This window comes from Athene cunicularia, assembly GCF_003259725.1.
Source record: "Athene cunicularia isolate RWA chromosome 7 unlocalized genomic scaffold, athCun1 chr7_part1, whole genome shotgun sequence".
Lineage (NCBI taxonomy): Eukaryota > Metazoa > Chordata > Aves > Strigiformes > Strigidae > Athene > Athene cunicularia.
The window spans coordinates 15,771,440-15,784,666 of NW_020799107.1; the positions used below are offsets into that span (position 1 = coordinate 15,771,440).

Consider the following 13,227-nt stretch of genomic DNA (forward strand, 5'->3'; position numbering starts at 1 on the left):
TTTCCTTTCTGTTCATTTAGCATTCACTCTGGCTCCACATCTTCTACACAGTTAGTCTGCTTCCCTGTGGGAGGAATGCTTAAATTAGGCAAGTGGACTTTTCTACATTGCAGCCTGCCAGGTGCAGCCTGCCTTCCATAGTTTTTCATGAATGTGGAAAACCCGAGTCCTTCAGTTTATTCTGAAAGTGTGAGGCAAACACAAGTGATTTTTCATTAGTAATGTATTTTGTAGAGTAATGCAAATGTATTTATGAGAAGAATGTATTTATGAGAAGCTCCAAGATAAGGTTGCTGATTCAAGCATCTAGAAGGAAACAGTTATGTTTGCAAATTTCAACAATATCCCATCTATTTTCTAAGGATGCAAAGGGTTGTAAATAGGTTGGCTAAACTACTGAAACCTGGAGGAATGTTGTTATTTCGAGACTATGGAAGATACGATACAGCTCAACTTCGTTTTAAAAAAGGTAATTCCCGAATGCTATTATTGCAGTTCACTGTTCATTTTAACTCGTTTTGAAAAAAAGTGACGTGTCTTTTTTCATTACTGCTCTGATTTCTTAGGTCATTGCTTGTCAGAAAATTTTTATGTACGAGGAGATGGAACCAGAGTATATTTCTTTACCAAAGGTATGAAATGTTATTGTTTTATAGAAGGGATTAAGTGTCTTAAGTAACATCTGAGAACAGAAATTTAAAGAAGGCTTTATTGGCTTTTTTTTTTTTTTTTAAAATTCTCTGCTTTTACAAAGCCCAAAGCTAACTGTTGTAAGAAAATAATTCCTTTTATGTGTACACTTGTTGCATCTGAGGTTCTGCAAGGTTGCTTACAAACATCACTGGAAATTTCTTTTTGTCTAAGCATTTAATGTCTAATGGTATGCTCAAATTCTGTTATTCAAAGATGTACTTGATTTATTTCTTAAAATTGAGATAAATGTGCTTGGAAGGACAGTTGGTAGCAGTGCTCTGACGTTTTGTTCTGCAATTCCTGATTATGGATACCATTGCTCTTTGCCCATCCATTCACTTGGTTCTGTTGGCAGTCAGCTTTGATACATTTTAGCTACTGGAAATTGTGAAAGTGAGCATCACAATACTACTTTTTTTTTTTTTTCTTTTTTACCTTCTGCAGCCTAGACTGTAAGCAATAGAGATGGCTCAGGATTTATCCCAGCCTGAGTAATTTTAGAAATGAGAAGGAGGATCTGAAACATATATAGGAAATCACTTGAATTCAAAGAGCCTTCTCAATTTTGAAATGTCTTGTTTTGTGCTTACCTATGACAAAGAAGCCTAAAGTTTTCCAGTGGTGTCTGATGAGGAGATAATGACCCTGGTATAAATGTGTGGATTGTTATTTGGCAGGTGAAATAGCATTAGTTCAATAATAGGCCAACAGTGACCAAATGGCATGCATTTGTTTTCCTCAACTGTGACATACTGAAATATCTGAAGAAAGGGCATCTATGAATGCCATGAGTAATAACCGATGTGGTTTGGGCCTCAACATTTTTTAATTATAAGATAAATCGAAAGCTTTGAAAATTAATTTCTAACAAAAATACAAGCAGTTTCCTTCACCTTTAAAATCACAAAACAGATTTAGTTCCATGTTTTGTTGAACTGCTGGTTGTTAATTACTACATTCCATAAATGCTTTTTTTTTTTTTTTTAATTCAAATAATTCTTTGTATGAGAAAATAGATGAGATATGGAACATGTTCAACTTGGCTGGATTAACTGAAGTACAGAATTTAGTTGATCGGCGATTACAAGTAAACAGGAAGAAAAAAGTGAAAATGCAGCGAGTTTGGATACAAAGCAAGTTCCAAAAACCATTGCTGCTATCTCAGAATAATCTTGAAGAAACTGCTGAAAGTCACCTTTATATATAATTGTGCCATGAACTCCAGAAACCGAAGCAGATTTGAGTATGTATCTTTCCTATAAATCTTGTGTTAGCCACTGAAAAGGAGAAATATATTGAACTGAAAATCCTTCCCTGTTTTTTTTGTAAATGTATATGTGTGTGAAGATGATCTGGGAAAAAGCATTTCTGAATTCCAGGGTCTGGAACGCATGTCCTATGAGGAGCTGCTGAGGGAACTGGGATTGTTTAGTCTGGAGAAGAGGAGGCTGAGGAGAGACCTTATCACCCTCTACAACCACCTGCAAGGAAGCTGCAGAGACCTGGGTTTGAGCCTCTAGCCTAGTAGAAAGCGACAGGACAAGAGGGGATGGCCTCAAGTTGCCCCAGGGAAAGTTTAGACTAGATACTAGGAAGCATTTCTTTACAGAATGGGTTGTTAGGTGTTGTAATGGGCTGCCCAGGGAGGTGGTAGAGTCCCCATCCCTGGAGCTGTTCAAGAGTAGGGTCGATTTAGAGCTTAAGGATATGCTGTAGGTGGGAACTGTGCTAGGCGAACGGTTGGACTAGATCATCTCCAGGGTCCTTTCCGACCTAGATGATTTTGTGATTCTTTGACTTCTGCTTTTTATGCAATAAAGGGATGTACATTAATCTATTCATAACTCTTACCAGCCAGTCTTTTACTTCCTTGAATATGAATAGTCAGTAAGTATAAGCATGTATCTTGTTCCTGTTGAAATTCACAGTATCTAAAAAGTTTTAGACTGAAGCATAATTGTTTCAGAGATTTAGAGAAACAGAGTATCTGTTCTCACTATCACTACAAGCTGTGCTGTTAATTTCTGAGTCATGTCTCGTACCCACTGTTTGTCTTTCAACTGTATTTCCTCTTTGGGGGGAAATTTCTTGGTGCATAAATAATGAAGACAAAAATCTCTTTCTGATTTGCATGTACGTTATTTTTTCATAGTAACTGCATGTGATATGCATAGGTATCTGATTAGTCAGTGATTGGCATCATCCACTGCGACTGACTTATTCCTCTCAAGTCTCTACTTTTCATCTACATGCTGATCACAAACATGCCAAACTCAAGTTTCTGTAACAGCTTAGTGACACGTACGTTATATTGAAAGTGCCACAGGTTGTGAACTGAACATCATTTAGAAGAGAATTGCCAAAAGAGTGCTGAAACTAAATAGTTCACATAATGCCTGGATAAATACAGGTATTATTTTTATGGTATGTCAGATATATTAGAAGGAGAAACAAAAAGAGTAGTCCAGAGTATATTTTATTAATATTGTTATGGGGTATTATAATCACACTAAAATGGTGACCTATATGGCAGTTGAGGTATTTTTGTTGTTTACAGAGAGAGATTGCTTGCTTAGGGCTTTAGTCTTAGAAAAAAGATACAATGGTTTTGTATTGATCCTAGTATTTAAAGATGCTACTTCTGCTATTTAAATGTAGTTTTACAATCAGCCACAAGAAGAGGACAAGAAACAGGTGAATGAATAAAATAAATCTCTTACTTCAACAGGGGTACAGAATGCATGTAATCTGTAACATGCATGCAGTTTTGAGTGCCATTAATATAGTGACACTCTCAAAGTCTCTTTTCTTGCTTTTGTTTTAGTCTGAAGGGTAAGCTGACAGCCCATTTTCTTGCAAGTTGTTAGCTGCTAAGCTAAGTAGAACTGATTGTCTTCTAGAAAAAAAATTACCTGAATTTAGATGCTAAATATCTTTATTCCCTTTGACAAGATGAGGGACCTGCTTAATTTCCATAAATCCAGTCTGTTTCAAGAATGAGGTACAATAAGGGGTCTTTGAAGATAAGATCTGATCCTGCATTTCTAGTGTATTCTAAACTCCCATTAGAGTAAGATACTGTTTTATTAATTAAGTAGCTTAGGAAGCTTTGGTTAGCAATGGCATTATTGTAACCTGCAATAAAAGCCTTGTGGTATAAATCAAAGGTTAAAACATAGCTGTGTTTCTTCAAGCCCTAAGTCTTAAGAGACTGTAGCATCTGCCTGGGAAATGTAAATAAATATCTGCTTATACTTTAATTAGGTTGCCACCCTGTGCTATTAATCATGCCTTCTGGTATGCATAGCTCTTGGTCTAGTACAAAGCATTTTCAGTTGTAGAAGTTTCCAGAGGGGCGATGGTGATGATAAGCTCTCGAGCATCATGCAGTCTTATTCATGTAGATTTTCCATGTGTAGAGGCTAATGAAATGTTTGCTTTGACTTTCACACTGATATGTTGATTTTGGCAAGATTTTAATATGCTATGTTGTTAGTTTAACAGAAATGTAACATCGGAAGAAACCAGACCCTGAATTCTTGTATGGCCTTGAGTAGAATTGGTTCTTTCTCTTCCATACCCTGCAGCATTAGTATTGGCTGCCTCTTTTACAGTAATGGTGCCTGTTTCACTAGTAGTAAGATCAGCTACTGCTTCTAAGTGTAGAATATCCACTGTAAAGTGAACTGTAAGTAGTCTGAACAGTTGTAAGTTTGATAGAAGGGTAAATGGACATAGTTCCCAATAAGAACTTTTGAATCTGAGTAGGACTTTCTGTATTTTGGCTTAGTTTTTAATTTTCAAAAAGCTTAATCAAGGACATGTTTTTAAAATACTTTCAAATTATCTGTATTAGTTGGGGAAAAATAGTATTACAATACTGGTAAAAGAAAGGCAGGTAGAACTACTGAAATAAAGAAGAGAGATGCAGACAATTGTATGGGAAATGGAGTTTTAAGTGGCTTATTGATAATTATTTCTGGATGAAAGAAAAATTAGGGTATTGCAAACAAAGTATGCCCAGTGTAGAAAAAGGCTGTAAGTTTAACTTCTGAAATCTGAAGTTACTTCTTTAGTCAGATGTGTACCTGAAATCTCTAATTATATAAATTTATAGAAGCACACATTAGTTAAATACTAAACATTTTAATTGTTAATTGCTTTTTTTTTTGGTTCAGCATGACTACCTTCACCTACTGGTGAAGTCGACTTGTGAAGGTATAAAAATGGCAATTAGAGAAAGATAATACCATTAGAATTAAGCTTTGGCTTCATTGGCTTTGGTTTGCTTTATCAATACTGTGTACTTTTTGCCCATCTCCACTGGTATTATATTTCTGGACAGGGATACATAAGTATGGTATTTACTGGCTTAGACCTTGCTTACTTTTTAAGCAAGTACAAGACAGCTATAAAGAAAGTGGCCAACCTTTTTTCCTACATTAATTCTGAAGTATCAAGTCAATAACTATTAACTCATATTAAAAATGTTGGGTGTGTTCCAGCGAAACCAAGGCGGGTGCTTCTGCCATATCTGCAAATCCACTGAAGAGGACAACCAAAATGCAGGGCAGACAGGGAGACAGCAGGAACTCTAGTGACACTAAGGAAAAGTTTCTTATATTGGAAACTGCTGTTTCTGTTTTGTCTTTTGCTTTGTAACTTGGCTAATGTGCAGATTCTGCTGTTTAATAATGACTAAAAATTTGTAACAAACCATTCTGAAAATTTGTATTAAACACCAGTGGAAATCACTTAACATAAATTTTGCTACTTTATTTTCATTTGTGTAATCCTTATTCACTGCTTTGGTGTGCTCTTTGATCTGTTGACATATGCCTCATTTCCCCTTTTTCCTGTGCATACTAGACAATTAAGCAGTTTCCACAGGAGCTATATACACAAACATTTGCAGTAAGGTTTGCTGGCTGGGTTATTTCTAGGATCGAAGCAAGAGAGTTTTATTTCCTTCTGTACAGAACAGATTGCATTTTTTTGTGTGTGTGTGAATCCAAACAATTATATAGATGCTAAATTAATATAGTGGTATTGGCTATGGTTTTTTAATTATTTAAAGTCAAATATACCTTAGAGTATGCTGTTTGTAATGGCAGTGATAATAGTAGACAGTTCGTACATAAATAATTTCTTCTTCATAGAGTGTCTTCATAATGGGGGGTTGAACAACCTTGGAAATAAACCATTTATGCATATTATAAAAATATGAAACATTGCTATTGTTAGTAATACAGGTCACTTTGCCTTTCAATATCTATGTAAACTTCCCACCGTGTTTGGAACAGAGATTGGACATGAGGGGTTTTTTTACATCAATTATGTGCCAGTTGCCCTCCTCTTGAGAATCAGCCAGAAATTGGACACATCTAAGTCTGCTAAACATGGTGACAGATAATACACAGTAAGAATTACATGGGTTGCCATGGACATCTTAGCAGGTTCTTTGTTGATTCTTTGTCAGCTTTGAGCTGAGAAGAGAACTTCTCTATCCAATGACCATCCTCACCCTTTACTAGTACCAAGCAACTAAAAGAAGAACTTGCCCGATTTGAACGCAAGAGCCATACAGGCAAGAGGGGAGGAAGACAAAGATGCAGCTGAAAGGCAGACAAGAGAAGTGAGTGTTTTCCAGTGGGAACTGGGGTAAGAAGGAAGCTTGGATGGACTGACAAAGCAAGAAGAATGATATGCAGAACTCAACAGGGAACTGAAGAACACCATGGGCACCATATAGGGAGAAGATGTATAGCAGGAGGGGATGTGGCAGGGTAAGGACATTGGGGCTAGAAATGTGTGAAATGAAATGGAGGAGGCAAGAAGAAAAAGGGAACTGTTTTGTTACAGAAATAGGGTGAAGTGTGGGTAAACAAAGAAATTGGAATAAGGATTGGAGGTGGAAAGACCTACCTTCAAAGTCTTTTTTCCCAACGGTACTGTGTTTTCACCTTAGTGGAATATTATAGGCTTTGTCCTTCATCATATGTGCACAATGTATTTCAATTTATTACAAAGATGGAATGTTTTATTGGTTGTAGTTTATATGTGCTGTGCACATGTTTGCAACAGTGCAGGCAGGTTTATGATACACCTGCTTTTGCTTTTTCCTTGGGGAACAATGTTTTTACCTCCTTTCAAGTAGAACTCTATAGTGACAGAAGCTACGCTCCTAACCTCCTGGGAAGCAAATACAAAAGAACAGAAGTGCTTGCATCCTGATTGTGTTCAATCAAGGTAGGACAATTAAATTTACTCCATATGTTCTGATGTTGCCCCATTTAAATCAAGACCATATCTGCAGATTATCACCTTGAAGTGCCACCCAATCTCAGTTTCTGTTATACTTGCATCTGTTCAACAGAACTTAAAAGAATTTGAATAAACTAGAAATACGACTTAAAAGGAAAATAGCAAAATAATCTTTAGGCTTTATCTGAAATTACAACAGTTTTGAGAAGGAATATGTTTGTTATTTTAAAACATTCTCATGATTGCAGAGAAGCACTCATCCAAGAGGCTGAAAATTTAGGTTATTTGAGGTCTAACATACATCATCAAGAATATTAAAGCTAATAATTGTGTTACGAAACTTTGTATACTTAATGTTAGCCAAAGGTATCTTGTCAGTTGCTCCTGTGAAAAAGGAGTTAGCAACAAGCTAGTCCCATTTTCAGAGGATGTTTTATTGATCAGGTTACTACAATTTGAGGGGAACTTGAAAGATTAAGAAAGCCAGTGAATTAGCTTAATGATGGCTAAAACCCACTGATTACATACACGATTTAATAAATGCTCAAAGAATAATCTGAGGATTCCTGTGTATTGATACTAAATGAACTTTACTTTCATTAAAAACACAGACTTGGTGTATGCTGCTAGTTACAAAAGCAACCAAAATGTTAAAATTTGTAAATATGGTGTAAAAATAGAATGTTCTATAGCTACTGCATAAATCCAGTGTATATCTCTGTGTTGTGTCCAGCTAGAAAAAAGATGCAGTAGAAATACATGGTGAAAATTCCTAGAGACATGAAAAAACTTCCTATGAAGGCAGGTTAGGGAAATGAATGATCGACAATGTGAGGAGGGCATATAACTTGTATTTAGAAGGTCTGGTTTATCCCTTTACATGATACAAAAAGCAAGGTGAATTAGTCAAGTTGTCAGGCAACAAACCTACATTGATAAACATATACAGTGTGCCCTATAAAAACAAGGAATCACAATGTTCACAAGGCTAAAAGACTAGTGGGTTACCAGAAATTAGTTACATTAGATTTTTCCATTTTTATTTTTGTGTGTTTGAAATGGAAAATCTGCATACTTATTAAGATTTTAAAATGCCTTCAATAAAAACAAAATAAAACAAAACAAAACAAAAACAATCCTACAACCTTTTTCATTATCTTTTGTGAGATCCTAATGTTACTTAGCATTAGAGCTAGAGAATAAAACTGAATACAAAATGGGTCTAGCAGGCACAGTTTACTGAATTAAGAAAAGATAGAGAGGGAAAAAGTAGAAAAAAAGAGAACATAGTAATTGGCATGACAACATGTAGTCCTGTAGCAATCATACAGCAGTTAGTATTTTATATAGAATGACAAATGCAGTACAGTGCCTTAGAGAGAGGGAGGGAGACATCAGTCTTATCACACTTCCCTGTCATGACATTATCACTGTAAACTGGCATTTGGATGAGACAAAAACTAAAGAATAAAAGTAACTGGTTTACTAAAAGAGCAGACGATTAATTATGCTTGGGTCAGACTGGCTGTATTGGAGGGTTTCAGTGCAGAGCCAACATTAATTTTTTCGTTCTTTAGTGTCAGGCACACTCTAGCCTCCATTTCCTCCCAAGTAACAAGCACTCTTTAAATGGAGGAGCTGCATCTTTGAGCTTCAATAGAATGGTGGTTGTGCAGTGTAGGATTTAGCAGATGGACCTAGAGAATCCAAACCTACCACTAGTCTTTTATTCTACACTAGGAAAAGCTTTGCCATTTCTAATGGCTCTGGTACATACCCTATTAAGCACAATTGTCAGATGTCGTTCTGAGGAATCGGGCAGCTTAGTTTCCAATGACATTGATTACACTCAACAGTGAGAGGATGAGAAAGAGTGGTGGGTGGAGAAGCGAAAAGGCAGTGTGAGGCACTTCAAGGAGGAGGTTTGCACTCCAGCACTTGTATGTGGGTGACAATCCCTCTGAGAAACGGTTTTTACTCTGAAGCGGAGTGGAGTTGCATCTTCTGCACCTACTTTAGGATTAATCTCCATCCTTGCAAACTACCAGTGCAGCCCGTAGTTAAATGTGCATTTACTTAAAATGAGAAAATAACAGTAGCAAGAAGCTGCATCTTTAGAATGGAACTGTGATTTCACAGAGAGACCTCGGCATGTTTATCTCTGGTATAAATGGGTGTAATTCTTAATGACAACGCTAAGCCTGTTTACACAGGGGCTGAGCTAAACCCAGAAATGATACACAATGCTGTTCAAGATCAATCATTTAATCTAACAAGGAAAGATGTTTGTGTTAATAAAAGATGGTGTGATAAAGCTGTGATTGTCACTGAGCATGACTTGCTTTGAGATAAAAATTATGACAAACATAATCTTATTTTAGATAAACATTTTATTATTCAAGAGTTAATATTAGTGAGTTGAATATATACTCAGTGATAGTTACCAAACTCTGAAATAAGGTCTATTTTTTTAAATTGGAAACAGTCTGAGCTAGCTTATACAAAGGGAGAAGAACAAAATCACACTGGCAATAAGTCTATGTTCTATTTTACTGAAGTTTACAAGGAATCAATATAATCAACAAGAACCTTGGGTTTAGTTTCTTTTTATTTTGCATGTACTTATTTTAGAAACAAATGAAAGCAGATGAAAAAGGAAACTGCATGGCACACAGTCTGCAAAGCATGTAAGTATTATATCACATGAGATGTTTAAACGACTAGACCACACTTTTATTCTTGCATCAACTAGCTTGAGACAGAGTATTAGAAACAGTAAATATTTATTTTACTTTGAAACAATGTTAATAAAAGGCCTCAGGGTTAAATCGGAAAAAAAAAAAATCTTTGAATCTTTGACACAGATTCCCAATGTCATTTATGTCAATGTAAGTGCAGAAGGAATGTTCATTTTTGCTGTTTCTCTCTCAAATACTTGAGAAAGTACCTGTGAGAAAGTATGCCTATTCTTAAATTAACAGCCCTTTGAAGTCCAAAATAACAAAATTAGTGAAGATTTAAAAAAAAAAAAAAGGGAAAAAAAAGGCTTTTTTAAGGCATTGTTGGGAAGTGAAAATGCATATTTTTGTTCCCTGTCTTTTTAGAGTTCATAGAAATTGTGTTATTTCATTACCAAAACACTGTGCATATTGGTGTGTGTTTCTAAGGAAATACCAGTAAAGCAGTATAATTTAAACTAACATTATGCTTTGAGCTTCCATTTTTTTTCACAATTGTTTATTCTCCTTTGTCTAAAACAGTCTGTCATTTTGAAAAAGAAAACAAACACTCTTTGAAAGCCACAAATAGTTGATGATAATGCAGGCAAATATTAACTTGAGTGTTGTTTCCAGTGCATTTTCCTATTGGTGAGATCAAGAATGGGACCATTTTATCTGCTATGTTACTAGCTTTTTTTTTTTAGTAGAGGTATACTATACGTGTGTATGTGATACTTCATATCATTTTCACGTTCATGTTTACGGCTACTCTACCTTGTGATATACGTTAATATAGCTTTTGGAGATTCCCAAGTGGAATGTAAGTATTACATATTACTTACATTATCTAAGTATTACTATTTGTATTCATAAAGTGAATAAATACAAAGTTTAACATAAATCTCCGCATGTAACTACATGAACAGTGACAGCTTCAGGCCTCTTGGTTTTCATCCCCAGTTTAGTAGGCAAGATCAGCCATGAACATGCAAACTTTCCCCGGGGGAGCCTAGAGCGACCTTTTTTATGTCTCTCAGAGTGCTGCCAAGTATTTCAGTGCTCCCTGATTATTATTTGTTTTTTAAACACAACAAAACATTTATTGCCAAAGAGAAGCCTAAAGGGCTTAGATTACATACATACATACATACATACGTGTGTGTGTGTATGTGTATGTATAAAAATAAAATAGGAGCATAGCTATCAGTGGACTGGGAGGTAGAGAAATGGAAACTGGCCAGCATCCAATTAAAGAAAAGTTCAGGCATGAGAAAAAAGAGATTCTTTAAAGAGGCATATAACAAAAGGTAAAAGGGAAAGGTTGTATGCTTAGAAGTTCTTCCTAAAACCAGTGGTAGTATGGGACGAGAAGTAAAAGAAAAGTTATTAATAGACTTTCAGGTTTTGGTCTGGAAAAGTGTATAAGCCATAACTCTCGTGTTTGGACTTTCTAAGCACTTTTATAAAAGGGGCCTGCTGGGGATCCGCATTCTTCTGCAGTCAGTATGGATGCTGAGTCATCAGGAAAGTTGGCCATTTGGTTTTAGGTTTCTAAATATAGAGGTGAACATTTAAAGCCCTAATCTGGGACCAGCGGACACTCATATACGGCTTTGGTGACCTGAATGATTTAATTCTTAACAGTGCTTGTATCAGAACCAAAGCTGTGCCTGTATTACACATACTCCTGAAAAATGTAGCTCCTATGACAAACAAAAAATAATTAAAACTAGAAAATTATTAAAAGAAATATAGAAGAGTTGTAAATTTCAGTCTCTGCTAAGCATCAAAATTCTCTCAGGATACCTCCTGTGTTCTCTCTGTGCAGAGGAGGTTGAACAAGTAGGCTTTGTGGGAGGGAGCAGAAGAGCAACCTAACTTAAGGAAGAAAGCTTAGGTTAAGCCTTAGAAGGGGTGAATTTTGACTCTTGGGTTTTAGCTATTGTGTTCAGGGGGTGAGGAGCGTGAATTTGTGGGAGACTGCCTGGGAATTGTCAGTTCTCTGAATATATCAGAGAAGATTTTTACTAATTTTACCTTTGCAGCTGGAATATTGTACCAACACTCAGTACATGGGTTGATTTTTAAATTATTATTATTTCTGATGAACTTATGCATACTTTGGTTTGTTTGCTTGAGAACTTTGCTAAAATATAGGACCTTTGACATACAAAATGCTGTGACAGAGAATCAGAATTACAAAAAGGTGTTTTCACTTTCACTGTAGACTAATTTTTATAATCCGATATTATATAGTAGGAGCTCCTTCTTAAAAAAAATATGGTTTTATAGTGGTGATTCAGTGCTTTATTTTGACAGCATTCTGTGCCTTCTGCATAGATCCTAGCTGAAGAAGTGCTTGCTGAGCACTTTGCCACCTGAAAATGTGGGACAAGGAGGGTTGAGAAATCCGGTCTGGTCAACAATTATGTCAGTTTGGCTAAACGTGTCCGTTGCTGCCAGTGGCAACGTGTCTCTGCGAGGGCAGGCGTGCTGGGCCTGCCATGGTGCCTGCTGGGTGCCACTGAGCTGCGGTGACCCTCCGGGTTCTCTCTGCACCAATCTGCTGCTTCAGAGCATGTGCAACATAGGTGCTGTCTCCCCACTCAATTACCAAGGTCTTCCCAGGAAAGTGGGTTCTTGAACGAGCTGTGAGGTCTGGCGGGTATTGTTCTGGCAGGCCAGGTATAGCCCAGGAGTGCAGTAGTGCCTGGCACTGCTTTAAGAGGAGTAAGCTCTTCATTATTTAGATTGATTACAGTCCAGGTAGGCAAAACTCTTGGTGATTTTTGAATGAAGGGAAGGATATTTAGCAGGTGGATAGCAGCAGAGAAGACTGTTTTGAGAGAAAATAGTTTTTCTATAAACATTGTACCAAACTTTCATCCGGAGTACCTACGGTGTGTTTTAAGAGCCATTTTTTTTCTAGGTGAAATAGCTGGGAACAGAACTTCTTAACAGTGAAAAAAACCCTGTGGCTACGTTAAGTGACAAAGTACTAGCCATTGCATCCAACATGCAGTGCCTTTGTACAGCAGCAGTTCATGTGCAGCTGATTTGTGAGTCAAAAAAAAGATCATTACCTTACTCTAATATGTGAGCCTTCAAAAGGAGACTGTGCCCTCATTTTTTGTGAGAACTTAAAACATGCAGAGTTTGAGGTTTTAAAAGTTAGTCGGCCATGTGTGAGTTACAAAACCACAACAAGTTAGCAACTTATGTTACCATTTGAAATACGTATTTTTTTAATTGCTTCCAGCTCAAAACCAGTTTTATCAGTTTCCTTCCAACTGGTGTAAGATGAAGATAGGCAATTTTAGAACCAAAGGGGATTTCTTGACAGAAGAAATCCAGCTTTTCCAGCAGGATGATAAGAAGAATCTCTTTCTGATTTAACTAGGGTGGAGGATCACACTGACAATTCTTTTAAAAGGTAGCATTACTAGCCTGTCCCTAGTCATAGACTCCTTGCTTGTTGCTCTGCAACACCTGCTAAATGCTTGGGGTTCCTCAGCAGCATGTAGATGGAGACAAGATCTCGGGGCTACAG

The 13,227-nt window shown here is 36.6% G+C and overlaps 1 protein-coding gene across 1 annotated transcript in view; it reads left to right on the forward strand.

The window, feature by feature from the left end:
- The window catches only part of METTL8 (methyltransferase like 8), a 30,768-nt gene extending 22,758 nt beyond the window's left edge, over window positions 1–8,010 (forward strand). Inside the window, 5 exon segments of the mRNA XM_026853047.1 lie at window positions 363–469; window positions 567–632; window positions 1,710–1,864; window positions 1,866–1,936; window positions 5,199–8,010. Coding sequence (XP_026708848.1) covers window positions 363–469; window positions 567–632; window positions 1,710–1,864; window positions 1,866–1,936; window positions 5,199–5,355 — 556 coding nt within the window. The 3' untranslated portion in view covers window positions 5,356–8,010.
- Window positions 8,011–13,227: the final 5,217 nt, after the last annotated feature.